At 44.5% G+C, this 26,832-nt stretch overlaps 3 protein-coding genes across 11 annotated transcripts; 1 reads left to right on the top strand and 2 right to left on the bottom strand.

Annotated features, from left to right (window-relative positions):
* Positions 1–4,842: 4,842 nt before the first annotated feature.
* LOC115168446 (receptor-type tyrosine-protein phosphatase V) lies at positions 4,843–10,337 on the top strand. 4 transcript variants are annotated; one of them, XM_029723744.1, is made up of 11 exons: positions 4,843–4,996; positions 5,576–5,744; positions 6,025–6,124; positions 6,471–6,561; positions 6,745–6,821; positions 6,906–7,040; positions 7,364–7,486; positions 7,673–7,833; positions 8,383–8,518; positions 8,958–9,025; positions 9,172–10,337. In XM_029723744.1, exons 2-11 carry the CDS (start codon positions 5,740–5,742, stop codon positions 9,422–9,424), a joined length of 1,149 nt encoding a protein of 382 aa, XP_029579604.1. In that variant the 5' UTR covers positions 4,843–4,996; positions 5,576–5,739; the 3' UTR covers positions 9,425–10,337. The 4 variants fall into 4 exon arrangements, with proteins under 4 accessions (XP_029579604.1, XP_029579602.1, XP_029579603.1 ...); XM_029723742.1 differs by having other exon boundaries at positions 6,745–7,040; XM_029723743.1 differs by having other exon boundaries at positions 6,745–7,040; positions 9,175–9,519.
* A 458-nt stretch (positions 10,338–10,795) lies between these two features.
* LOC115168445 (glutamine-rich protein 1) lies at positions 10,796–19,335 on the bottom strand. 6 transcript variants are annotated; one of them, XR_003870670.1, is made up of 13 exons: positions 18,985–19,329; positions 17,383–17,683; positions 17,177–17,275; positions 16,893–17,042; positions 16,099–16,821; positions 15,759–15,924; positions 15,518–15,672; positions 15,308–15,422; positions 15,064–15,178; positions 14,830–14,981; positions 14,631–14,721; positions 13,424–13,657; positions 10,796–12,222 (listed from the first exon to the last, which is right to left on the bottom strand). XR_003870670.1 is itself a non-coding variant. In XM_029723738.1 (12 exons), exons 2-12 carry the CDS (start codon positions 17,638–17,640, stop codon positions 13,480–13,482), a joined length of 2,196 nt encoding a protein of 731 aa, XP_029579598.1. In that variant the 5' UTR covers positions 17,641–17,683; positions 18,985–19,330; the 3' UTR covers positions 10,796–13,479. The 6 variants fall into 6 exon arrangements, 5 of the variants coding, with proteins under 5 accessions (XP_029579598.1, XP_029579596.1, XP_029579597.1 ...); XM_029723738.1 differs by having other exon boundaries at positions 10,796–13,657; positions 15,064–15,172; positions 18,985–19,330; XM_029723736.1 differs by having other exon boundaries at positions 10,796–13,657.
* Positions 19,336–19,924: 589 nt separating this feature from the next.
* On the bottom strand, positions 19,925–26,753 carry qars1 (glutaminyl-tRNA synthetase 1). The gene is made up of 23 exons (XM_029723727.1): positions 26,595–26,753; positions 25,878–26,028; positions 25,351–25,460; positions 25,100–25,175; positions 24,916–24,980; positions 24,735–24,788; positions 24,524–24,584; positions 24,329–24,400; positions 24,163–24,248; positions 23,944–24,030; positions 23,642–23,741; positions 23,424–23,502; positions 23,096–23,335; positions 22,918–23,010; positions 22,682–22,819; positions 22,128–22,215; positions 21,909–22,055; positions 21,725–21,826; positions 21,520–21,612; positions 21,178–21,308; positions 20,992–21,058; positions 20,725–20,850; positions 19,925–20,543 (listed from the first exon to the last, which is right to left on the bottom strand). The coding sequence occupies exons 1-23, from the start codon at positions 26,703–26,705 to the stop codon at positions 20,493–20,495; spliced, it is 2,328 nt and encodes a 775-aa protein (XP_029579587.1). The 5' UTR covers positions 26,706–26,753; the 3' UTR covers positions 19,925–20,492.
* Positions 26,754–26,832: the final 79 nt, after the last annotated feature.

Below are 26,832 nucleotides of genomic sequence, written 5' to 3'. Positions count from 1 at the left end.
GGCACCACACTGCCAGATCTCTGACCTCCTCCCTATAGGCTGTCTCACTGTTGTCGGTGACCAGGCCTACCACTGTTGTGTCGTCTGCAAACTTAATGATGGTGTTGAAGTCGTGCTTGGCCATGCAGTCATGGGTGAACAGGGAGTACAGGAGGGGACTGAGCATGTACCCCCGAGGGGCCCCCATCATGAGGATCAGCGTGGCAGATTACCTACCCTAGTCAATGAATAGCATTCTTACGTAGGTGTTCCTTTTGTCCAGGTGAGAAAGAGCAGTGTGGAGTGCAAAAGAGATTGCGTCATCTGTGTATCTGTTGGGGCGGTATGCAAATTGGAGTGGGTCTAGGGTTTCTGGGATAATGGTGTTGATGTGAGCCATGAGGATCCTTTCAAATCACTTCATGGCTACAGAAGAAGGTGAAGATGCAGATGTGCTTGATGATGGCTGATATTGAGCGAGATATGAAGAACGACTTTGAGCAGAACAGGAATAGGGAAGCCCAGGACCGGAAGATGTTGACCAGCCTGCTTTAGGGCTTGGAGTCGTTCTACCAGAGACGTATTGAGGAGATACTGGAATTCTGTGGGACATCATGATCAACAACATTCTCCAGAACTTCCATGGAAGGAGAACAGTCCAGAACTCACTGTCTGCTTGGACCGGCCTTTCTCCGCTAGTTACTACAGCATCCCAGCCAGAGTACCTCCATTTCTGCCGCAGCCCCCGTCTTGCCCCCATCACCCCCCTGACAGCAGCCGGCAGGAAGCTCCTCCAGGGAGAGGCAGGAGAGGCCCAACAGGTGGGTGATGATGCGGACTTGATGATAAATGGAGTTGAGTTATGTAAAGGGAATATGTTTGTGAAACTATAACTGAAACGTAGTTAGCAAACAAGATTATGTTTATGAGGCGGAAGTATAATAGACCGTATGTACACCTTTTACAACCTGGACATCTAGATATCAGACACTACAATAATCTGCCATCTACCACTCTTAGGATGACGAGGCAAAGAAGACTGGTAAAGGGAAGAAGAAGAAGATGAAGAAGAAGGCAGAGAGAGAACAAGTAAAGGAGGAGGAGAAAGACAGTCAGGTGCAGCAGAAGGAGGAAATGGTGGAAAGTAAGCCAGAAGACAATAAAAAGTCAGGGTAAGTGCGCAGCAATAAAATAGCTTTTATTTCTTTCATCACATTCCCAGTGGGTTAGAAGTTTACATACACTCAATTAGTATTTGGTAACATTGCCGTTAGATTGGTTAACTTGGGTCAAACATTTTGGGTAGCCTTCCACAAGCTTCCTACAATAAGTTGGGTGAATTTTGGCCCATTCCTCCTGACAGAGCTGGTGTAACTGAGTCAGGTTTGTAGGCCTCCTTGCTCGCACACACTTTTTCAGTTCTGCCCACAAATTTTCTACGGGATTGAGGTCAGGGCGTTGTGATGGCCACTCCAATGCCTTGACTTTGTTGTCCTTAAGCCATTTTGCCACAACTTTGGCAGTGTGCTTGGGGTCATTGTCCATATGGAAGGACCATTTGCGAACAAGCTTTAACTTCCAGACTGATGTCTTGAGATGTTGCTTCAATATATCCACATAATATTCCTATCTCATGATGCCATCTATTTTGTGAAGTGCACCAGTCCCTCCTGCAGCAAAGCACCCCCACAACATGATGCTGCCACCCCTGTGCATCACAGTTGGGATGATGTTCTTCGGCTTGCAAGCCTCCCCCTTTTTCCTCCAAACGTAACGATGATCATTATGGCCAAACAGTTCTATATTTGTTTCATCAGACCAAAGGACATTTCTCCTAAAAGTACGATCTTCGTCCTCATGTGCAGTTGCAAACCATAGTCTGGCTTTTTTATGCCGGTTTTGGAGCAGTGGCTTCTTCTTTGCTGAGCGGCCTTTCAGGTTATGTCGATATAGGACTTGTTTTACTATGGATATAGATACTTTGTACTTGTTTCCTCCAGCATCTTCACAAGGTCCTTTGTTGTTGTTCTGGGAAAATATCTGTCTGTTAACAATTGTTGGAAAAATTACTTGTGTCATGCACAAAGTAGATGTCCTAACCGACTTGCCAAAACTATAGTTTGTTAACAAGAAATTTGTGGAGTAGTTGAAAAACGAGTTTTAATGACTCCAACCTAAGTGTATGTAAACTTCCGACTTCAACTGTATATGCATGCATGACTGTAAATCGCTTTGGACAAAAGCGTCTGCTAAAAGACATATTATCCTCTGGACAGGTTGGGAGGATGGCCCCTTCCCCAGAGAACCTCTGCTTCTCCTCACTGCCCTTAATGCTCTCTAGGCAGTGGAACACAAGTGTTGTTATGAGTCAACGTGTTGCAACATGTAACACGCTGTGAGCTCTTACTGTAGATCATTTGTCTGATGCAATGTTGAGTGTAATAAATGGTTATTAATCAGTGTGTTTCTTTGACATTGTTGGCACTGTTGAATCTACCTATTTGACTTCATTTGTAACTAAGGCTGGCAGAATATAGGCATTCACAGGTCGCAGTTGTAAATGAGAACTTGTTCTCAACTGGCTTACCTGGTTAAATAAAGGTGAAAAAAAATATTTTAAAAAACACCTCACAAACCATGATGCAATAGGGGAGATACTTTTGTATATATAGTGTATATGGACACCCCTTCAAATTAGTGGATTTGGCTATTTCAGCCACACCTAATGCTGACAGGTGTATATAAATTGAGCACACAGTCATGCAATCTCCATAGACAAACATTGGCAATGGAATGGCCTTACTGAAGAGCTCAGTGACTTTCAATGTGGCACCATCCTAGGATGCCACCTTTCCAACAAGTCAGTTCGTCACATTTCTGCCCTGCTAGAGCTGCCCCGGTCAACTATAAGTGCTGTTATTATGAAGTGGAAAGTCGAGGAGCAACAACAGCTCAGCTGCGAAGTGATAGGCCACACAAGCTCACAGAACGGGACCACCGAGTACTGAAGCACGTAATGCATAAAACTCGTCTGTCCTTGGTTGTAACACTCACTACCGAGTTCCAAACTGCCTCTGGAAGCAACATCAGCGCAATAACTGTTCGTCGGGAGCTTCATAAAATGTGTTTCCATGGCCGAGCAGCCGCACACAAGCCTAAGATCACAATGCACAATGCCAAGTGTCGACTGGAGTGGTGTAAATCTCGCTGTTATTGGACCCTGGAGCAGTGGAAACACGTTCTCTGTGTGATGAATCACGCTTCACCATCTGGCAGTCTGACGGACGAATCTCGGTTTGGCGGATGCCAGGAGAACACTACCTGCCCCAATGCATAGTGCCAACTGTAAAGTTTGGTGGAGGAGGAATAATGGTCTGGGGCTGTGTTTCATGGTTCGGGCTAGGCCCCTTAGTTCCAGTGAAAGGAAATCTTAACGCTACACCATACAATTACATTTTAGATGATTATGTGTTTCCAACTTTGTGGCAATAGTTTGGGAAAGACCCTTTCCTGTTTAAGCATGACAATGCCCCTGTGAACAAAGTGAGGTCCAAACAGAAAGGTTTGTCAAAATCGGTGTGGAAGAACTTGACTGGCCTGCTCAGAGCCCTGACCTCAACCCCATCGAACACCTTTGGGATAAATTGGAATGCCGACTGCGAGCCAGGCCTAATTGTCCAACATCAGTTCCCAACCTCACTAATGCTCTTGTTGTTTAATGGAAGCAAGTCCCCGCAGCAATGTTCCAACATCTAGTGGAAAGCCTTCCCAGAAGAGTGGAGGCTGTTATAGCAGCAAAGGGTGGACCAACTCCATATTAATGCCCATGATTTTGGAATGAGATGTTCGACAAGCAGGTGTCCATATACTTTTGGTAATGCAGTGTACCTGCTGACATTCACTACTGACATTTTACCATCTTCAGTTCGTTCAATTTGAGACATTCAAGATTCCTGTTAACACTGGTAACTACTGACATATCAAACACAAATCAATACCATTTATCTTGAATGCTTTTGATTGTATTGGACATCCTTGTCAAACCATGAGGAAATAGGTCATTGCAATAATCCTAGGTATACCGGTAACTCAATACTTACGCAAGGCTGTGGCTTGTATGACCTTTTGCTCTTTTTTTCCTGATCCATTTTGAGCTCTAGGTTGGAAGAGCACTGGTTATAAGCAGAAACCACCAACAGACCTTGGGGAAATTATCACTAGGCACTCATTATAAATGTCTCAATTGTATCTAGTCATGCCATGGTCACTTTCCCTGCTAGAATGAGATGCACAATTGAAAATCCTTGGGATGCTGTAACCTTGACTACCTAGCATTAGAATTTGGATTTCTAGAACTAATACTAACTCTATGGACTAATGATCCTCTCCTTGTATTCATGGTCTCAATAAACAATGTTCCCCATACGAAACAAAAATCTAACTGCATTTCACAACAGGAATAAAATATCCTACATTCTTATTTACATAATGTGTTTGTCTTGTAAGAATTCTTAAAAGTTGTTTTGGTATTTGTATAAGTGATATAAGTATATAGTTAATAAGAATAATGCTAAGACCAGTGGTATCTGTTTTTCAAGTCTACTGTGTAGGTCCTCTCTTGATTGGAGTGGTAAAGACAGGTTACCTAGCAGGATTTTAAGGTGCACAGCTGAGTATTATTACATTTTATAGGTACCATTCATGAGCAACGAGTGGGATTAAATTTGGCAGTATTACAATACATCTTCTTAAAGAATATCAAATAAACACATTATCCACAGCCACATACCTTCCTTAAGTATTTGTTTCTTTCTCTCCGCCCCTTTAGTCTCTGTCTCAACCCACCCCTCTCTCCCTGCCACTTTCAGAGAAAGAGCGAGAGAGAGGGAGAGAGAAATAAAATGTGGTGGTTTGGATAACTGGGGCAAGGTAACTTTACAGGATAGAACACATCGAAGGGAAGGGAGCCCCTGGTTGCTCTCGAAACTCTTTCTCACTTAAAGGAACACTTACAAAGGTAATAGTATAAAATAAGAAATAATACGTTGGTGTTGCTCACCCCTTCTGGGCTGTACACTTGTTTTCTTTTGTAAACCTGTTGGTGTAGATTTTTTCTAGTGTTCTCAGGTTGCTGATGAATGCGTTTTTTGTTTGTGTCAGACAGTGTTCAACAGAAAGTGTTTTGGGTGCTAGCAGTTGATTTTGCAACCTTATTCTGTAGTCTATATTTTACTTTGTTCTATAGTGTTATTACACCAGAATTAAAATATATATATACATGAGGCATTCTTACTGCCTCTGAGCTCCTTGAACAAATTCAAACTATCCTGTGTAAGAATGTTAGGCTTCCGGTGCCGCCCAACATTTGTTTTCTATATTAATGCACATCTGTATATTTCTATGTTTTTATGAAAGTATTTGTTGTGTGTTTGTGTTTGGTGTGACATGGTCTTTTTAGTGAGCCAAATTCCTCTTTAACTAGCGAGGGAAGGGTCAGTAACTTCAGTTTAGTTCTACATTCAAGTTACACTTTTTTGACCATTTTGACCAAGGCATAGTAATCACAGAGGCTTTGCTATTTCTTCCACATGATTAGTGATGCAGAAGCCTCTCATCCAGGATTTGGCACTGCAATCATCTGGTCTGTTGTTCTACAACTACCCAACAAAACCCCACAAGTCTGAACCCCTCTACGCTACACACTTCTGTTATTGGTTACCAGAGGAAGCTTAAAGCCTAATCTCTGCCCCGTAACAAAACATGAGGTGAGGAACATTGAATGTCATTGAGCGACTGGATTGAATAACTTGAGTCTTTGTTAAAATGGTATTGAAGAGAAAAGTAACTATTGATTGGCTGATTGAATGCTGTTAGAACTGTTTTAGCCTATTGTTGCTTCCTCAAGTCTAATGGAATGATGGCATTAAGAACATTCTGGGTGTAGTCACTTGGAAAAATGCCACTTTGACAAAAATTGGAGCTCAATTTAAACAGTTGTTTAAAGAGTGTTTATTGACTGAGGATTGTTGCCATATTTCCATATAGGGTACAGGTGTTCTCACGGGCACATATACTACAGGAATTCCATCTGCGCTGTCAATCACTCGCTGCCAAGGACAACAGTGGTTTCTGGCAGAAGTTTGAGGTAAATAAATCTCAACCAGTCTTCTATTGAGTAATACCCTGGCTCTGTAATCCAGAAGTGTTTCCCAACTCCAGTCCTCCAGCATCCCCAACAGCACACATTTTAGTTGTAGCCCCAGACAAGCACACCTGATTCAACTTGTCAACTAATCATCAAGCCCTCAATGAGTTGAATCAGGTGAGTTTGTCCAGGGCTACAACAAAAAGGTGTGCTGTTGGGGGTCCTGGAGGACTGGAGTTGAGAAACATCAGAGTATTGAGTCTTGGAGACTTTGTGCAGTGTCTGCTGTGGCAGTAAAGTCCCACTTTCATATTGTCCCTTCAGTTGCTGTTTTTTCATTGTTCAGGAGCTGAATGATGTTGGTAAAGAGTTCACTACCAGGGCTGGAAACCTGGAGGCCAACAGAGAGAAGAACAGATATCCCTACATACTGCCTTGTGAGTATTATGGTACATACCATATCAGGGCACCACCACATGCTACCTCTGAGTAACAGTTTATTACCATGATAATATGACCTGCTGTATCTAAGCACATAAACATTATCTTCACATCTATCCCATGTGTGGTAATGCTTCCCATTTTCTGATCACTTTGATTAATGGTCCCTGTGGTTTCAGATGACCACAGTCGAGTGAGGCTGTCCCTGCTAGACTCCCAGCTACACTCAGATTATATCAACGCTAGTTATGTCCCTGTGAGTACTCTGTCTGTCCGTCTGTCGCTGTGTCTGTCCGTCTATTCATTCATCAAGTCTGCTGTCTGTCTGTCTGCTCCTCAGGGTGGATGTACAGAGCGAGACTTCATCTGTACCCAGGGTCCTTTGCGGAGCACCATCGCTGACTTCTGGAGGATGGTGTGGGAGCAGAACATTAGGATCATCGTCATGGTGACCGCCCTGAAACAGAAGGACATGGTGAGTGAGGGATTTGATGGTGATGACACACTGAACAATTCTCAAATGTATTAAACGTTCATGGGTAACATGTTGACTACATTCACAGCGTCAAGTTTGACTCGTAGACTTGCATAGTTCTTCTGGTTTTATATTGCTCTCATTGCCACCCATGAAGTTATGGAAAAGTCTTCGTAAGCATATTCTTGCCCCTGTTGATGTGGGTGCTGCACAGAGTGGGTGTATCTACCATGAATTGGTCATAGTGTCAATTTTCCTGGTGTGCACACAGTAGTTTCTATACTTTTTGTTAGTTAGACAACGTGTTGACTATGTTTCTCCAGGTGCTGTGTGATGAGTACTGGCCAATGGAGCAAGGGACGGTGTCGTACGGAGTGGTCCAGGTTACCACAGTGTCTCGTAAACGGCGTCCAGATTATTTCATCACCACCATTCACTTACGACAGGTGAGGCCTAGGCCCTGTCATATCCTAGTTGTCCTATTTTATTGTAACAAAGACTATTAGTTTCAGCCACTGGTCAACAGATGTAGGCTATTTCCAAGATGAATTGTGTGTTTGTGAGTGGTACAGATGGTGTGTGTGTGGTTATTCTGGTAGTGTGGTTGTGCTGATAGTGTGTGTCTGTTTCAGCACGGTTTTCCCGTAGAGAGGACAGTAACACACTACTACTACGCTGCCTGGCCAGACCAGGGTGTACCCAACGACCTCGCCTCTCTCTGTGCTTTTACTGAGCATGTGCGGCAGCATCTGGACACTCTACCCCTTCTGGGGCCTGCAGTGGTGCACTGCAGGTATGACCTCTCGCCCCTGACCCCAACTCACCTAGCTTGCAAACTGTCTCACACTTTTTGTTTTGTGTCATTATCTATTAACTTCTACTTAAGATTTTTGGCCTTGATATTTGTGACAGAAACATGAATAAAATGTTACATTTGCAAGTATACAGTGTGCAGCCCTCAGTCTTTTTTTGTTTATTAACTGTGAAAATAGCTGAATGCCAGAGTCACATTTCCATCATTGTAAAACATTTAAATCATAGTCATTGTGTTGGTGGTGGTTCCTTAATATTTGCAGATATGTGTGTATGAATCTCAGTTGAGACAATATCTCTATATAAAGTATGTGTGTCTCAGTGCCGATTACACCTCTTTTAAATGCTGTTTGTATCTCTCAGTGCCGATTACACCTCTTTTAAATACTGTTTGTATCTCTCAGTGCAGATTACACCTCTTTTAAATGCTGTTTGCATCTCTCTCAGTGCCGATTACACCTCTTTTAAATGCTGTTTGTATCTCTGTGCCGATTACACCTCTTTTAAATGCTGTTTGCATCTCTCTCAGTGCAGGTGTGGGGCGGTCTGGGACGTTTGTCGCTCTGCTGTGGCTGATGCAGCTGTGTGTGCGTGGCATCATGCCTGATGTTAGAGCAGCCGTGGAGGACCTGAGACGGCACCGAGTCATGATGGTCCAGAACCTGGTCAGTCCACAACTACTGAGAATATTGATGATTAGCTGAATCAGTTGTGTTGGGATATAAACAAAAATGTGCACCCCCTATAGATAGAAACCCTGCCCCAGGAAAGTGATTCATTTTGATCCTTGTTACACATCATCATCAATAGATAACTGAAGGCCTGGAGACAAACTTCTTTTGATGCTGCATTGAAAGTAGTTTGTCTCTAGCCTCCCCGTTTATTAAGTTGTGATAATGGTTCCTGATGACCTACTAGTACAACGTGAGGCTATATAACCCCTCAGAAAAGGATAGGGCAGCTGAAGGCTCCTCTCTGCTGGCAAGTTAGTCTGTAAGACCCCCCTCCCCCCAGTTCAAGAGCTCAGCTTGTCACAATGTTCATGTCATCTTCATTAGCTGCAGTATGTTCTCAATTTTGTGTTCCCTCACTGCGTGTACCCAGGAGCAGTATATACTGGTTCATCAGTGTCTGATGCACTGGCTGAGTGGAGGGAGTGTGGGACCTCTAAGGTGAGAGCACAAAGCAAACTCAAGTATTATCTTTTTTTTTGCATATGTTAATGTTTCAGATGGTAACAATGTCTATTGAAACAGACAGTATCATATTACACTGTGCTATTTGATTCAGCTGGCCATCAGAACTCTTAACTTCTCAGCAGAGTACAGAGTCATGCTGGCCCTGCTCATGTTGATCGGAGGCAGGATCACCCCCTCACCTCCTCAGGGCAATCAGGTCAGGGAAACCGGTCGAGAGGGAGGCGCAGGCGGCAACAGGAACAGCACACCCCCCATCTAGTCCAAACCCAACCACAAACCCAGAGCTCCGTGCAACAGCTGCTCAACCCTAGGAACTTGCTAAGAAGACTGCTGCCCCCCTCTATGCATATTAATCTACAAAAACACACTTGAGGACTAATCGCACAAATGCAGACACACCCAACACCTTAATCCGCATTTACACACCAATCTATAGCCACACCCTCATCTTCACTCAGTCACACACCTGGAAGGGCTAACTCCGTCTGAACAAACAATAGTACACACACCTGTATCTACAAGTGAAACCACACATCCAAACTCCAACACACCTGGGGTTGAGGGAAGATGTCCCAACCTAGGGACTATTGTACGTTGTGTGATTACATATAACAAGGCCTTTGACTGAGTGGGAAGGGGACTTGCCCTATGAGATGACTGTGTGTGTGACAAAAAACAGACAGACAAAGGAGGCAGCCGCAACAACGGATCCATCTACTTCCTGGATCAGTCCGACAGACATAGCGAGAGGAACATGCCTCTCCGGTTGAACTTGTTCCTCCAGACTGGATTACCAACCATGAAGAACTATTAAGGCCTGAGGTAATGGGGGAGATATGTACTTCATCACAAATGGTGCTGAGACATCTATTCTCATGAATGCCTGAATGCAAAACCAAGATTGTCCCTATGTATAAGGTTGCAGCAATGTTGAAATGCATTTAAAAAGCATAGTAGTGTGCTGGAACAAGATTTGTATGTTGTATGATGATGTACATTGTTACATATGTGTCTCTGACTGTTTGTTTATCTTCCTGGTGAAAAACAGCCTAACACAATTTAGACCCTTGATTTACATTAGGAAAATTCTCTGAAAATATTTAACTACTTTGTGCAGAAATTAAGCACTATTGTTCACGTTATCTCCAGAGAAAAACACAAACACGTGGTGAGTCACTGCACAAAAATGGTAATGTTTGAAAATCGCAGAGGCACTGTCATTCTCCATAAGGCTCTGACAGCACTTACATAACATAAAATAAACAGAACAGTGGATGAAAACCCACATCTATTATCCGTTTCATTCATCATGAACAGTACACTGTGGCCAGTTTTTCCTGCTCAGGCCACTAATTAGAGCCAGGAGTTATCAGACCCTATATCCTGGCCAGGGAAAACTCCTGGTTCTATTATGTATAATACACATGCTACCAAGTACTATTAATGCTGTTAGACTCCCTCATATGGTAGCTGCAGGCTGTGATGCACTGTGTTGAGGTCAGAGAACAATAAAGACCTCTAGTGGCTAACAGGCTGTATTAGCATAGGCATAATCATTGAGAGCTTCCACCATTTTAATGTAGTCAACTGGGTGGGACCTCCAACTTCATTTGCTGTTGACTCATGTCCAACCCAGTCATCAGGAGGGATCTGCCAATTGTAAAGAAGAAAATTGACTATTTCAAAATGGAGATTGCCATAATGGAACAGATGCAAAGATGAGTCCTCCATCTTGCTCTATGGTTGAGGTCCATGTAAGAAAGTGGTTTAATAGTCAACAATGACTGTAAGCCTGGGTCGCATTCAGAAGCCCACAACGTAGAAAAACATTTAACAGAAAGAAAAAGTCTGTTCTTATAACAAGTTTATGTGGAACACTTTCATTAACTGCCTGCCATAATCCATTAGGGGCCACAACAGCCCGAGCACCATTCAGTCAGTTCACTGTGCCGCCAGACAGTTCAGTAAGGCCATCACAGGTCTGTTCAGTCCAGTATCACACAGAGAAGGAGAGGAAAACAAAGAGTAAAGCCCATCCTGGTTGTGACCTTGCAGGTGAGTCCATATATACACACACCTGTTCACGGCTGGGCAACAATGAGATCAGGAAAACTTAAGAAAGAGGAAATGCAACAAAGAGGGGTACTCATGACAATGACAAACAAGCAGCAGTGTCTAGTTAACACCAGCAACATAAAAAAATATACATGTATTTTACAGAATAAAACAGGAGAAATGCATATATCCCTCAGTCTGTTGGTGAACAGAAAATAACAATTACAACAGTAATGCTTAAATGAAAAAAAAAAAAGATTTCACAGGTTAGTTTATTATAATGAATCTTGTTCTGGACGCCGCTCTGCAGTGGTTACTAGCTGGCACAACCACAAAGGCATAACAACATTTTAAACCTAACCCCACTGCTAACCCCAACACTAAAATTAAGACCAAAATAAAAAAAATGTTATGACAATATAGCCAATTTTGACTGCAGCTGGCCTAAGGGGAAAATCACAGTTAGCCTACAGGACAAGACTCATGACGCATTAACCGGCAATTACTTCCTTTGGCAAAAATATTTGATGGAAAGGTTGTATCTAAGGCTGAGTTTACAAAGGCAGCCCTATTCTGATGTTCTGCCCAATAATTGGCAAAAGAGCTGATCTGATTGGTAAAAAAAAATAAAAATCTATATATAGGGCTGTCTGTGTAAACGCAACCTAAGGCTTGCAAGCGGTATTCTCTGTATGGATGAAAGTGAAGTATGCATCTTGGGATGTGCAGTGTACAAAACTTTAGGAACACCTGCTCTTTCCATGACAGACTGACCAGGTGAATCCAGGTGACAGCTAGGATCCCTTATTGATGTCACCTGTTACATCCACTTCAAAATCAGTGTAGAAACATAGACAGGTTAAAGAAGGATTTATAAGCCTTAAGACGTGGATTGTGTATGTGTGCCATTCAGAGGGTCAATGGGCAAAACAACAGATTTAAGTGCCTTTGAACAGCGTAGGGCAGTATGGTGCCAGGCACATGAGTTTGAATGTGTCACGATCTGCAACGCTGCTGGGTTTTTCCATACTCAACAGTTTCCCGTGTGTATCAAGGAAATCCAGCCAACTTGACACAATAATGGGAAGCATTGGAGTCAACATGGGCCAGCATCCCTGTGGAATGCAACTCAATATTAGGAAGGTGCTCCTAATGTTTTGTACACTGCATGCGCTATACACTAGTACTTCCCAACCCTCTTCTCAGGGACCACCAGACGTTTAAACTTTTGGTTTTAGCCAGAAATTGGTTCAACTGATTCAATTAGTCAAGGGGTTGATGATTAGCAAACTAATTGAATCAGGTGTGCCAGTTTAAGGTTACAACAAAAATCTGAAACATCTGTTCGTCCCCAAGGAGAGGGTTGGGAAATTCTGCTAGACACAGACAATTAACATATACATACATTTAAACGCCCACACCAGTAGAAATCCACTTTTTCGGGGTGAAAGACAATTGCCAGAGCTTACCCATGATGTTACACAACAATGTGAATCAATAAGTCATCGTTTTAGTCAAAGTATAATATTTGGGCTTGAAGTGACAAATCCAAATGTGTAACTTCGGACGTTTCCATGAGGCTTACTTGCCTTTTTCGATGAGGTGACGTGCAAATAATTTTTCACCCTACGTTTCGCTTTGGGGCTGGGCTTTATTTAAATTTTATCACCCACCAACATGGCAACATTTATTAAATCAGAAACACCTGCTGCAAAGTTCTTCCTATTCGAGAATCGTCTGAGAACCAAACAGCTTTTCTCTGTAGCCTACACTTGAGTTTCTACTAGATAAAAACAGCCACAAAGTCAACATTGGCTATATCGTACGTACAAATTCATGAAAACAAAAATTAGATTATTTTTTTACCTTAAGGATAGGCTAAGGTTAGCAGTGTGGTTAAGGTGAGAGTTGGGTTTAAAATCAGATTTTAAGATCATGTTGAAATAGACAGGGTTTATGACTTTGTGGCTGTGTTAACTAGTGACGACCCTACACTTGGCCACGGAACAAATTAAGATAAGGGGTGCAAACTAATGTTTTTGCCAGCAAATTATCATAATCCATTGGATAATGTGTGAAGTTATAATTATTTTGGAGCCGTCAGGAGGGATGGACCAATGAATTATAGGCCTACTCGTGAATAAACATTCCATAACTGCAGTTGGCAGTAAAACGCCAACCTTGGCTTTATACTGTTCAAACACCACACTCCGGGTGGTAGTATGAACCCTTTCAGTTTGTTTGCCAACTCATAGAAGTAGAAAATGTACTACTTCAAAATAGAAATGGCCTCAATGGCCCTGCCCATGCTCTCACCGACGCCATAATGATGCGATGTCTAAGTCAATGGTCATTCCCCTCCTCCAGTCCTGCTAGTGTATGTTGGCAACAGCTTCCTGGATCTCTCTCACGATGAGGCAGCGAGCGAGGATGTGCGCCATCTGCTCTTTGTTGATTGGCTGGGTGGAGTACCACAGGGGGCTGTTGGGCGCCACCACGGGTTCAGGGTTCAGGTAGAAGGCATCGTTGCGGCCTTTAGCACTCTGTGGACTGAGAGAGAGAAGGAGAGAGGTTAGTATTATGTGACAAATGGGAAAAAATGTCAACGTTTTAACCACCATTTATCGGTTTTCCATTAAAAACGCTTCATAAAATATAATGGGAAATCCTACTGCGTAGTATGACTGCTAGGGGCAATGAAGTTCTACCGCAGTAGTCCGGGTAGCTATTTGTTTAACTATTTAGCAGTCTTATGGCTTGGTGGTAGAAGCTGTTCAGAGTCCTGTTGGTTCCAGAATTGGTGCAAACGGCAAACCGTTTGCCGTGAGGTAGCAAACGGTGCCGAACAGTCTGACTTGCGTGGCTGGAATCTTGACAATTTTTAGGGCCTTCCATCTACTGATTAAAAGAATTTTAGCATTCTAATGCTGTTAAATCTATGCCTCAACTCCCATTATAAAGGAAATAACACCATGTTGAAACGGGAGTAAATGTCGAACAGTGATATTGATGAGAAAGACGCACCTGTTTCAGCAGTGCGAGTCATGGCTCAAATGGTGCTTGCATTTAGCAAATTACCTCAACTCAAGTAGGCCATTGGCAAGGGCTGCATATAAACTGCAATCCTTTCTGTAATCAGCACCTTCTTTTCCAACTGTTAAGGACGATGATGTGCGGAGCGCTTTAAATCCGTCGCAAATAATTTTAAAGATGCATATCCCCTCTTAACGTCACAGCATTGTTGCGTTAGGTAGGCATATTTGTAAAAAAAAAAAATCCCTTTACGACAATGATCGGGACCTGTTAGTGGTAGTTTTGTGATAACTGCATTGTGATTTAAATTTCTTCAGTTAGGGATTTTTTTTCTTAATGTTAATGATTAGATGTATTTTTTTTATTTTTTATGTAACGTTCACACCCCTAGTTGTATATTAGTGTTCTACAAATATCAGGCTAGATTCAGAGGCATTATATACTCTTCAACTGTTTCCTTCACACCCTTACTCCTTGTCCCTCAACTCACCATTTGAAGAGGTAGAAGTCGTAGAGTTTGATGGGGCAGCGCAGAGGGTTCTCTGGGTGCTCCAACTGCTCTGCATACATGTCATCTGTCACTGCGGGAGAGGGGTTAGAGGTTACCACCAAGTTTCTGCATGTCACAAAGAGCCATGTACAGTATTTGACCCCTGGCTCTCCTGTCCTGGGGCTGGGTGACCTCTCACCTTTCTGTCCTATCTGGTGCTGGCCAACAGGCTTTAGGTAGCGGATGCTGGTGCACTTGTCTTTGGGGTTGTTGGGGCTCTTCCTGGTGTGTCTTAGGACCTTGGAGAAGGCCAGCTTCAGATGCTGCTCCACAGTCTTCAGCTGGAAGTACCTAGGGGGGACAAAGAGGTGTTAGATACATGCATTTTATGTGTGGGTGTGTGTGGGTGTGTATGTGTGTGTAACTTACTCACTTGGTGTTGAAGAACATCAGCGTAGTCAGTAGCGTTGCAGGGGAATGGGCACCCAGCTGTTTACACTCCCACAGCATCTCCTCTGTCACCTGACTGGCGATGAGGTAACCTGGGCCAGGAAGTCATAAAACACAGCAAAAAACATGAAACACCTGACATGTTTTATTCATCACTAATTCATATAGGTGATATGTACAATGTGTATGGTTGGGCTTTAATGGACTATACCAATTTCTGTTCTTACCTAGTGGATGGACGCTTGGCCTCCATGGCTCCAGTATCCGATGCAGACACTGGGAGAAGCGCCCGTAGTACGGGTCTGAAAACACGTCATCCACACGACCATTATCAACCAGATACTACAGAAAAAGACAGGAAAGACAAGAGTAAAAAGACAGTTAGAATATGCAGTAGCTTCTATTATAGTTACTATATTCCTGTGTGTGTGGGGCACCTTCTGTATGCAGAGGAAGACGTAGTAGAGAACGTCAGCCCCATAAGTCTCTCCCTCCAGCCCTCGGGCCTCCTGGCACATGTGAGACAGCCCCACACTGAGCTCAGCAACCGCACACGACACCAGGTCCTCCTGGAACCTCAGTGCCTGCCGGCCTACACACACAAGTATAAACAGTCAATGGGGAGCTGGCTAGCGAGGGGGTAGACAGTTTCCGACAAAAAAAGGTGAGTGTACTTACGGCCAATGGGAGCTAGTTTGTTGATCTCGTCCTTGTCCAGCTCGGCGTTCTTCCTCTGGGCCCAGAGCTTCCACACATCAAGCCCCTCCTCAGGCTTCAGAGAACAGGGAAGCATCATCTCTGTATGCCCCTGGCCCTCCATCTCTGCTACGGCCATGGTCTGACCCTGCGCAGACACACCAGGGCTATCAATATGCAAAACAAATGCAGCAAGAGACCAGGCCATTCGAGTTAAGACCTCTAAACAGAAAAATTCTATCAAGATTATAAGTTATATCAATCTTGATGTAGATGTTTGGGGCTTGTAGAATTATAATCTATAGCTGCTGAATAAAGTGACCTGTAGTTGCTGTGCGTCCTGGACCTGCACCCCTCCCTGTGTGTGCAGCACCTGCTGCTGGGGGTCCCAGATGAGCGACTGCGTGGTGTTGCCGTACCCTTGCACCGCCACAGGGATGTGGATGTTCCCGTGCATGAACTGGGCCGGGAACAGAGAGTTGGCCGCCACTGTCTGGTATTGCACTTCTTCATGACCCACCGACGACCCTGTCATCGTTGAAACTGCATGACTCGAGCCGATCGTAACTTGCGTTGGCGTAGTGTGTGCCATTGTCGTTGTAGTCCCCCCACCAACCTGCACAGCGCTGTATGCTTCCTGGGGGATGGCGATGTGTGTGACGCCGCCCTGATCACGTGACCCTGGCGGGGCAGAGTAGACTGGGATGGTCCAGGTCTCTCCAGTGGGGCTGGTGATGGTACCTGTAGCGCTGTACAGGTGGCTGCTATCTACAGTCAACACGTCTGGCCTCAGAGATACGTAGCTCTGCTGCTGTCCCTGACCCTGGGGGATTGCTAGTACAGTGGCCAGCTGCTGACCAGGCAGGGCGTAGGACACTGTGATGGGCATGTCCACCTTACGCTTCTTGGCTGGCTGGAGGGGGGAGGTGGTCTGGATGGTGTTCCCCCGGGGAGAGCCCTGCTGCTGGGAGGGGGAGAGAGCTCCCACCGTCTGGATCTGGATCTGTTGACCACCCGCCACCGCTGCCATCAACTGGGCCTGCAGCTGCGAGAGAGAGATGTTAAAATACATTATCCGTTAGGTATATGTGTACACCAACTGGAATGTGTGTTTACCTGTTGGTGCTGTTCTTCTGTGAGGTCCCCGGACTGTATTAGCTGGGCTGTGGTGACCCCCTGCAGCTGTTGATTGGAGGATGAGGGCAGCTGCAGCACCTGGCCCCCCACCCCAACCACCTGGCCCTGATGTTGCCCCCCGATCTGCACCTACAGGAGACATATACATTTCGCTTAACCAGGATAGTCATAGGCTCTCAGCAATAATTGGCACTCATTTTTAGGAGAGTGGCAGGGACAGAGCGAGACATTGAGTGAGAAAGACAAAGAGTAGATGATAATACCTGTATTATGTCTTGGCCTTGGTGCATGGCTGTGGTCATATTTGGTGAGAGCTGCTGCGCTGCCATCACCTGCTGCTGGGACACCTGTACCTGCTGTTGCTGAAGGTAGAGCACAAGGTGGTTTTTATTATAATATGGATCATGTCACCAAATCCATCTTGTCTTTCACAAACTCGACATTCTCTTTTCCTCTCTCTGTCTCTTACCGGACTGGCCAGTTCCAGCAGTGACCCAGCCACCTCGGTGCTGTCTGTGTATATGCAGTTTGCTCCCTGCTGGTACACCGTAGTGGTGGTAGTGGTTGTGGCGGCAGCGCCGCCCTGATGGTTGAACTCCTGCAGTGCCTCTGGGCCCTTGTTGGCCAGGGACTCCAGGAACTCCTTCATCCGATGCTGGGGGACACTGCGGGCCTTCAGCCTCACCAGATCCTCAAACGAGCCCCCCGAACCCTCCATGTTATTCATCACAGCCCAACGCTACTCTTCTACAGGGGATAGGATGGGGTGCCTGTGTGGACATAGACAAGACGGATGTCAGTTATTGACCTTAAACCTGCAGTAATTTACTTACTGTCATGAAGGCTTAAAGGGCAACTCCACCACTTTTCAACCTCATCTCTTCATCTCTTTCCACAATATGTGAAAAAAATGCACATTTCTACATTTTATAGAAATAAATCAAGTTAAAAGTTCTACCCGATAACATCAAATGCCCAAAAAAATTTGTTATTTTTTTTACAGATTTTCAAACAGATATACGGTGACGTTGGGAGCAAGAAAAATATCCTCCCTCTGGCTAGAAAGTCGTTGCAGGTTTTGAAATTTAGTTTCTTACTTTTAATCCTACCCTGTGAGGTCACAGAGAAGCATTTTTTAGGACCTTATGTTTTTATCCACAGATCATAGAAAGGTACCGTTTTCACATATTTAGACAAAGATAAGGTGCTGTAGATAATGAAAACGTTGAAGTGGTGGAATTGCCCTTTAAGTTACAATGAATATGGAAATAGGGTTGTGGTACACTACTAGTTGTCTGTCACAAAAAAATTGCTTTCATTTTGGACGAAAATTAACGTTTTCGGACAAGAATATTTGCTGACAGACAAGGGGGTAACTTTTGTGGCCGTTCAAATCACTACCAATCGGTAGTGGGTGGCCTTAGACTCCGTTCTATCCGGACAGGACTATGACAGTGGTTGAAGGCAGGAATGTTTACATCTGACATAAGCTAAAAGGTTAATTCTGCTGGCCTGGGGTATCGAGATTCGGAGCTGCAAAAGCGTTGTATCAAATCAGAGGAATTAAATAATCCACTCGGAAGTCGGAACAATGAAAACGGTTCAGTGACAGTCGAGGTCAGGGCGAGCGCTCACCAGGTAGGTCTTGTCCTGGTTCTTCGCTCGAGCAGGTCGGTTGTGAGAACACCGAACGAAGATGAAACACACATTTGACTGGGTGTGAATTAAGTAATTGTTCATATTGTCATTGATACTGAACAAATGCCAAGTGTACATTAGCTAGTGTTGCTAAAGGCGAGATACTGGTGCTGTAAATCTACTGTAGCTAGCTAACGTTACAAGCTAACTAACGTTAGCTGACTACGGTATTTTGCTCGTTCCCGTGGAGTCCCCTCCTCCCTACCGGCCTACTAAACAAACAGAATATGCAGTTCTTGAGCAAATAAAATACGCCATGTTAATGAAAGCACAAAATATATAATGTGGCGAATAGAACGTCAGTATAAAACGTGTTAAGTTCAGTAACAGTATAGCTCGCTCCACTCTCCTCCCTGCCTGGCTTAACTGTTACCTCTCTTCTCCCAGGCCGACCAAATCCACTCTCTCTATCCGCCCAGAAATGCAGCTCCACAAGCCAGTAGCAACGTTTTTCTTGAGCATAGGAGAGATACAAATTGTCTCAGTGATCTTTTAGACTTGGATTTTTCACGGTTTCTTGCTATTTTGTCTATTATTTTCCCTTTTATTTTGCAGTCAGATTTCACTGGGCGCCATCTTACAACTACACCCCTTTCGTCCAATCAGATGGCGTTCTACTGCGGCGTGTTAATAACGCGAGATTACCCCCTTCAGATGCCGCGAGAAATTGATGTGACGGTCATTTTAAAGGGGACATGCAAGTGCAACATGCCACACGTATCACAACCTCGTGAGAAAAACGCTTCCAGATGAAGCATAACTCAAGATTAAATAGCAATCTAATTGCTCTAAAGTGTGAATTAAATGTATTGTTCATAAGGCTGTGTGCTGCTCATCAGGAACAACCTTACAATACATCTCACTTTTCATTTATCCAGTTAAATCTTTTCCACATCCAAAAGCTTGAAAATAACGTTTGCTCAGCACTGTACTTAGGTAACATTTTAGTGAAGAACCCTGGCAGCAGGGTAATGACTGGGTACTGTGTTTTAGAAACATCATCTGTCCCAGTCCACCTGTTAAAGAGCTTCTAACTGTTCTCTTGCCTAGTTCTCTTAAGGGAGACCACAGGAAATGTGCCAATTATTCTTGTGGAGCTGGGACAGCTCTGGGCAGGCAAGAGTTAATTCGCATGCACTCTACTTCCTAAAAAAAGGTCTGTGTTCCTCCAACAATGCAAGTGTGCCTTTAAGTTGATTGTGTCAAAGTATGAGAGTGAGTGAATGTCATCCCTGTCACTGCTTTTTAAAAATAATTGTATTTAATTTTCACTGTTAAAGTTGATTAAGACACACACCTACATTAACCCAAGGTAAACACTGACTCAGACACATTTTAATATCTATTTTAAAATTGTTTTTCATGGTTTTATTCATGGTTTCCTCTCAAATGTGTCACCAAATGTTGCATTTGTAAGCATCTATGTTGTGTGAGATCAGCAGAGCTAAGCTTGATGATGATGATAAGTTTGACCATGGACTCAGAGCTTGATATGATGGGTTTACATCATACAACTTACAGTAAGACCCTTATTACCCCAATTATAAATTAGTTGTGGTCCTCAAAAGGGAGGTACCTTGCGACAGTTTCCAAGTCTGTGCAAATGCTAAACTGAAAGATGCCCGAAAACCCCAATTCTGGATTTCAAATCGACTCCTAAGCACATCTGTAGATCTGGATTGGATATGTGTTAGGTATTCAATATGGCAAAAAGTCCAACAAGCCTATCAGAGGTCTATCAAGATGGATCATTGCTTACACTCATTGATACTTTCAGATCTAAATCATGTCAGGTATAGGGGACAGGGGTTGATTTGGGATTCAGACATGTTTGAGGGCTCATGGGAAGCAGGCAGTCCAGCTTGATCTCATTCTGCCCAATCACATCTTCCCAGGATCCTCTTTGAGGGTGACCGTTCTGTTGAAGACGAGCTGCAGGGAGAGGAAAGCTGCTGTTACCCTCTGGCTCATGCTCTATGGAAATGTCTCTTAGGTCACCAACTTCATAAGATGACATTCTACATTTCAAAGTAAACAATTTAACACCCCAGTTCTCACTCCTTTTTGCCACCTGTGTCAATCAACTATTCCGTTTTTGGTTGGTGGACCGTACCTTGTCTGCTGTGCTGTCTGGGTCCAGTGCAAAGTAGCCCACTCTCTCAAACTGGAACTTATCAAACACCTTTGCCTTGCTCACAGAGATGTCCACCAAGGCACTGTCAATCACTTGCAGGGAGTTCTGGGGGACAGAGGGGACATAAGAAACATTTTGACATGGGTGAATCTCAAGCATCCTCTCCTTGTCTCCTTTCCTTTATCAGCATGTGTGTATGTGCGGAGGTTGTGTGTGTCCATGACAGTAACACTTAGACACACTCACAGGGTTGATGTCACTTAGGAAGCCACCGGGCACCTCAGACGGGTCCTCAGGATTTTTGTGAAGGAATCTGTGGACAGACGAAAAAAAATTGACAGCGAGAGAGAAATCATTCCACACCTAGCAGACAGATGTATTTACAGACGTGTCTCTCTCACAGACACACGCAAAGCCTTTTCAGTGACTCACAGTCTTTCGTAGAGACGGATTTCACACTTCTGGGGCTCGCTGACCCAGTGGATGAAGGCCTTAGGTTTCTCTGCAGCCTCATGGGAACTACAGCAATGCACCTCCAACTCCACCACCCTGCCCTGGGCGTCCTGAGAGAGATGGAGAGCGAGAGAGAAACAGTAAGAAAGCGGAAGATAATAGCAAAGTGAGAGAATCAGAGAGGAAAAGGAGAAGACAGAAGGTGTGGGGGACAGAAAGAGGACTAACATCCTGCCAGGACAAACAGGCATGTTTGTAGGTTCATAGTCTTAACATGGTTCTTTATTTTTGTAGTCTTTCAATCTGAGAGAAGCATCTCACCTTGATGACCTTCTGTACAGAGATGACATAGCCAGCATGCCTCAGGCCTACTGGCTGATCTGGGGTCAGACGCTTGTAGCCCTTCTCCATCACCTGCAGAGGGAGATTGTGTGAGAGAGAGCAGCAAGGTTAACACCCACACTTAAAGTACACAGACCTTGTATTGAAAGCATGCGCACCAAGACCCACACAACTTGTCACCTACCTCTCTAAAGTCACTCTGCTCGATGAAGATGGTGCGTGTAAATGGAACAACATGGCTGCCCATGAACTCATTGGCTGGGAAGTCAGGCACACGGACATCATTCTAGGAGAGAAGATAAATAAATAAATGGTTCGCATTCACACTAATCCTTGAAGCAAAAGTGATTGTGTGAGTGTTGACATACCCGTATGCCCTCAGGCAGATTGGTGATGGTGACTTTGAGGGGCTCCAGGACAGCCATGGCTCGGGGGGCGTGGTCATTCAGCACATCCCTCACACACGACTCTAACATGTGGGGCTCCATCGTTGCCTGGGCAACAGTCACTCCCACCTGGCAAGATGGAATAAAACATTCAAACAATAGCATTGCTTACTCCACCATCTTCCTATTCCTCTCTCGTACCTTTGCACAGAAGTTGTTGATGGCCTCAGATGGGAAGCCCCTCCTCCTCAGAGCAGTCAGAGTGAAGAGACGAGGGTCGTCCCAGTCCCTGCGAAACACAAACCGTCAGTGGAAGTGTCTCTCTCTCACACTCACTCACACACACACACACACACACACACACACACAGATAGCTACTTTGGCACAAATAATGTAGTTTGGCTCTGGAAACAAATAGTTTGGTTGGGAGAAATCCAGATTTTCATACCATCATACACAATTACCGAATGTGCACACAAGGTGCTATAACAACAAAAACACAAAACAATTTAAGCAACAGGGATCATGATCCAGGAGGTGATTTACTGTCTCTGCCGTAACCAAGAAGCTTGATCTTGACAACTAGCCACTTAGCTAGCAAGTTAGCAAACCAAATGCATAGCTGGAGCCCTGAACTGGATCATACCGTTTCAAAATACCCCAGTATACGGTGTATTGCCCAAGCCTACAGTTTGGCCATAGAAACAAATAGTTTTGCCTTAAACAGGGCTTCCATACGTGTGTGTAATGCTGACCTCACAGTTCCTTCCTCCACCAGTTTGATGATCTTCCTCTTGGAGACCACGGTGTAGGTGAGGTTCAGACGGCCATATTCCCACTGCACAGGGCAGTACACGTCCAGAGCATTACACAGCCAGAAATACGATGACCGCCTGAAGGACACACACAAACATATTAAGATTATCAAAGGTTCTAAAGAACCAACAACTTAAAGAAAGGTTGACCCAGAAACAACTACAACACAGCATACCTGGCCTGGAACTCCTTGGTGCAGAGTGAGTGTGTGATGTTTTCAATAGAGTCACACAGACAGTGGGTGTAGTCATAGGTAGGATAGATACACCTGTGAAGGGGAAAGGCAGGAGGGGGTAGAACTGTGATGAGTATAATGAACTGTTAGAAGAAACACTGTGGTGTGTGTGTATTACCATGCGTCCCCAGTGCGATGGTGGGCTGTGTATTTGATCCTGTAGGCCACGGGGTCCATCTTGCCGTCCTCCATCACTATCTTCATCCTGAGTGTGGCCTCTCCCTCAGCGAACAGGCCCCGCCTCATCCTGTCAAACAGCACCAATGACTCCTCAGCAGGACGCTCTCGCCATGGCGACGGGGGCGGGTTGTGACCCTTCAGCTCCTCCCCCCGCTGGTGACACACGTAGGCATGGCCCCTAGAGAGATGAGCAAACACACAGACACACACATGCAAATTGTTCCACACATATGAGAATAAAGAGATACACAGATAGCGTCACCCACCTACGGATGAGGTCCACTGCCAGGTCGTAAAGTCTCTGGAAGTTGTCGGAGGCGTGAGTGATTTCATAAGGCTTATAACCTGAGACACACACATACAGATGTTGCAATGTGTTATGGTTGACTATGGCATGTCATTACCAGTCATTGCAAAACCGTTCTCTGGATGCTTTGCCAGTGTTGTTGTGATGTTAGAGTAACATTGTACAACGGACACTCACCTAGCCACTCCACCATGTCTTTGATGGCAGTGAAGTACTTCTCCTCTTCCTTTTCTGGGTTAGTGTCATCATACCTCAAGTAGCAGATCCCATCGTTAGCCTGAGGAGGGAGAGAGGACAAGGCGAGAGGAAAAGAGGACAACACACAATTATGATACTGTATTATTGTCAGGGTTCTGTCAAGTACCCCATATGAAATCAAGCCTTTGCCAATAAGCTAAATGTAGCCTAAGCTATACTTAGCCTTCTGGTAGTGGTTAAGAGTGTGGTGCTGGTGGGTGGAGTGTGTGTCAGGGTCATACCTTAGCATAGCCAAAATTAAAGTTGATGGCTTTGGCGTGACCAATGTGAAGAATACCGTTGGGCTCTGGAGGGAAACGAGTGCGAATCTACAGTAATATAGACAGGCGAGATAAAAACCAAGAGAGAGATCAATTAGTGAGTGATCAACAGTTCCACCTGCAGTTCCACCTTAAATGCATTCTGGTCATCCCACCTGTGACATTCCCTTGTCTCCATACCTGTCCTCCAGTGAACTCCAGATGCTGCTTCAACAGGTCCATGGTTTTAGGAGTGACCACATAGCCCTCTGTTTTATAGTTCTCTCCTGGAGAAACAGGTCAGAGGTCAGGGGTTACAAGCTAGTATACTTAAATTGGTCATGGATGAAGTGGCTCTTCATCTCACCTGGTTTGTGGAAATTCAAGGCCACTCCTCTCAGCTCATCCATCAGCGTTCTGCCCTCAATCTTTAACTCCCCTACACACACACACACACACACACACACACACACACACACACACACAAAAGTATGTCAACACCCCTGTAACAGGGTGACTACTTAACCCACAGCAGCTTTATGTGGAGTCCCCAGATCATTACCATTCATAGTGAGCTCCTCCTTCACCTTCACCTCACCATCTGGAGCCTTAGCCTTCTGAGCCTGCACATAGAGAACTTATTCATTTAGTAAATTGTATGTGATTATGCAGTCACATAATGGATTAGTAAAATTATCTGCGCTTTTGCGTGTGAAATATGATTGCATTTTTTTTTTTTATAGACAGCCATGTTGAGCTGTGTGAAATGTTACCTTGGGTTTCTTCTCCAGGTCAGCCTCTGTCTTTGGGCCCAGGAGATGGAGGACCTGAGAGGGAATGGGGTCAGGATTGAACACAGGGTCACAATATAAGCACATAGCTGAGGTACAGTATATCTATGTTGATATACACAATGCCTTCAGGGGACAAACATAAATGTATTGCTACACACACCTGCATGTCCACCTCGTTTTTGATCATCTTCCCATCAGCCCACATCAGGCCACCACGAGCCTCACCTGTGAAGACAGAGGCACTCTCAATGAGACGCACATCTTCTCCTCCTTACCGACACAGACATTAATTTCCTCCAGTCCCAGAGGAGGTAATCAATATTCTATCAGGGCTGTATTCTTACCCATGAGCAGTCCCATGTTAAAACGGTACCTCTCCTGCAACAGCTGGTCTTTGTGCTTCTTGATCACTTTTTCCACCTGTAACATACCACTGTTAGTAAAACCCCTCACACTACCTAGCAACTGTTAATAATCATCATCACTGGACAGAGACTATGTTTACAGCATTACGGGTAAACAGGAAATCGCTGGATCCTCTAGTTAGGGCTAAAGCCAGACGTTTTTCCTGGTCAAAATAAGCTCAAGTCCTAACCTTGTCTTCTATCTGCTCTGGTGTTATAACCACTCCCACTCCACACAAAGACTCAAACTCCTGCTGGTTGATAGGGTCCTGGGGATGGCTCTTCACAAACTCCAAAGCAGCTAGAGAGGCGAGAGGAGCATGTTTAAACAGTCTGACACATTATGGATAGTTCACCCCAAAAGTCACACACACACACAGAGAGAAAGCGAAAGAGAGAGAGAGAGGAATGGTCACGAGACAAAATGCTGATGACATATGTAACAGTGTAGGTTCCGTCCCTCTCTTCACCCCAACCTGGGCTCGAACCAGGGACCCTTGCACACATCAACAACTGACACCCCACGAAGCATCGTTACCCATCGCGCCACAAAAGCCGCGGCCCTTGCAACGCAAGGGGAAACCCTACTTCAAATCTCAGAGCGAGTGATGTCACTGATTGAAATGCTATTAGCGTGCACCACCGCTAACTAACTAGTAATTTCACATCGGTTACATTAATCAGTGATGTCAGGAAACGTGTGTTTGTGTGTGTCTACCTGCCAGTTGCAGCTCTGTACAGATCTTGCGTTGAGCGATGTGATCTGTGAGGAAGCCCAGGCGTTTGGGGTCTCGAAGACGAGAGGCCATTGTGTACAGGAGGGTCCCTGTCGCTTTGTCCACTCCTGCCACCCCAAGCACCCGCTGGGCCTGTGGAAATCAACCAGTTGGAATAAATAGACAGTGTTACAAATGTTGACACCACTTAACACTATTGAAACCAGTGTTGGGCCAATACCAAGTCCCAGAGTAGACTAGACCTGGAGATGAACTGACAGGAAAGCTGTCAATTGAAGTCTGGATTGCTACTTTCAAGAACAAGTGAGGTACAGTGGAGATCTGGGTTATTTTTAGCTGGTCAAGTCAGGGTAAGATGAGTTCTAATGACAGGGTACACTAGAAAGAGGACTCCAAAGAAAATTCAAAGGGGCAGGCCTATAACATGTGCATGTGAAAATTTACAGTGAACTATCAGGTCTTTTCTTTCACTATTATTCTTGATTTGTCAATAATACGTTTGAATGAATGTATTCACTCAGACTCATATCAAAGTATGAACTTGTTTGACTGAAATAAATGCCACAGCCAAAAAGAGTCAGTGAAATGACTAACGTTACTAAAAAAGCTAACGATAGATGGTTTATGATCCTGTCAATACTGTCATATATGCCCGAGCTGCCAAGATTTCATACTTTTACCAATCTCTGAAGTCATACCTGTGCAATAGCATCCTTTAGGGCAGAACATAAGGCATCATTTTTCAAAGTCTCCTTCGCTTTCTGCTCACTTAGCCCAATAGAAGTGAATAGCGTCAACGGATCCGCCATCTTTTACAATTTACACCAGCCAAACACGTTGCAAAAAATAATTTGTCTGGAGGGGCGGGTGTACTTCCTAATCACGGAAAGAATGAAAGGACAGTCATATGAACCAATCATGTCGCGTCTTTTGGAC

Source organism: Salmo trutta, chromosome 30 (genome assembly GCF_901001165.1).
Source record: "Salmo trutta chromosome 30, fSalTru1.1, whole genome shotgun sequence".
In the NCBI taxonomy this organism is placed as follows: Eukaryota; Metazoa; Chordata; class Actinopteri; order Salmoniformes; family Salmonidae; genus Salmo; species Salmo trutta.
Note: the sequence above shows the minus strand (reverse complement) of the source record. Positions and strands in the feature narration are given on the sequence as shown.

Bases quoted from the DNA above. Each gene is read 5' to 3' on its own strand.
- qars1 (XM_029723727.1), bottom strand. From the start codon at position 26,705: ATGGCGGATCCGTTGACGCTATTCACTTCTATTGGGCTAAGTGAGCAG. The intron at 24,981-25,099 runs GTAAGAATACAG...CTGTCTTCACAG, and splicing joins TAACATGGGACTGCTCATGG to GTGAGGCTCGTGGTGGCCTG. The intron at 24,249-24,328 runs GTGAGATGAAGA...CTGTTTCTCCAG, and splicing joins CTTGAATTTCCACAAACCAG to GAGAGAACTATAAAACAGAG.
- LOC115168446 (XM_029723742.1), top strand. The intron at 6,562-6,744 runs GTGAGTATTATG...CTGTGGTTTCAG, and splicing joins ATATCCCTACATACTGCCTT to ATGACCACAGTCGAGTGAGG. The intron at 7,487-7,672 runs GTGAGGCCTAGG...TGTCTGTTTCAG, and splicing joins CCACCATTCACTTACGACAG to CACGGTTTTCCCGTAGAGAG.
- LOC115168445 (XM_029723736.1), bottom strand. From the start codon at position 17,640: ATGAATAACATGGAGGGTTCGGGGGGCTCGTTTGAGGATCTGGTGAGG. The intron at 17,276-17,382 runs GTAAGAGACAGA...CTCTACCTTCAG, and splicing joins TGCTGGAACTGGCCAGTCCG to CAACAGCAGGTACAGGTGTC. The intron at 15,179-15,307 runs GTAAGAACAGAA...TATGACTTCCTG, and splicing joins GCCAAGCGTCCATCCACTAG to GCCCAGGTTACCTCATCGCC.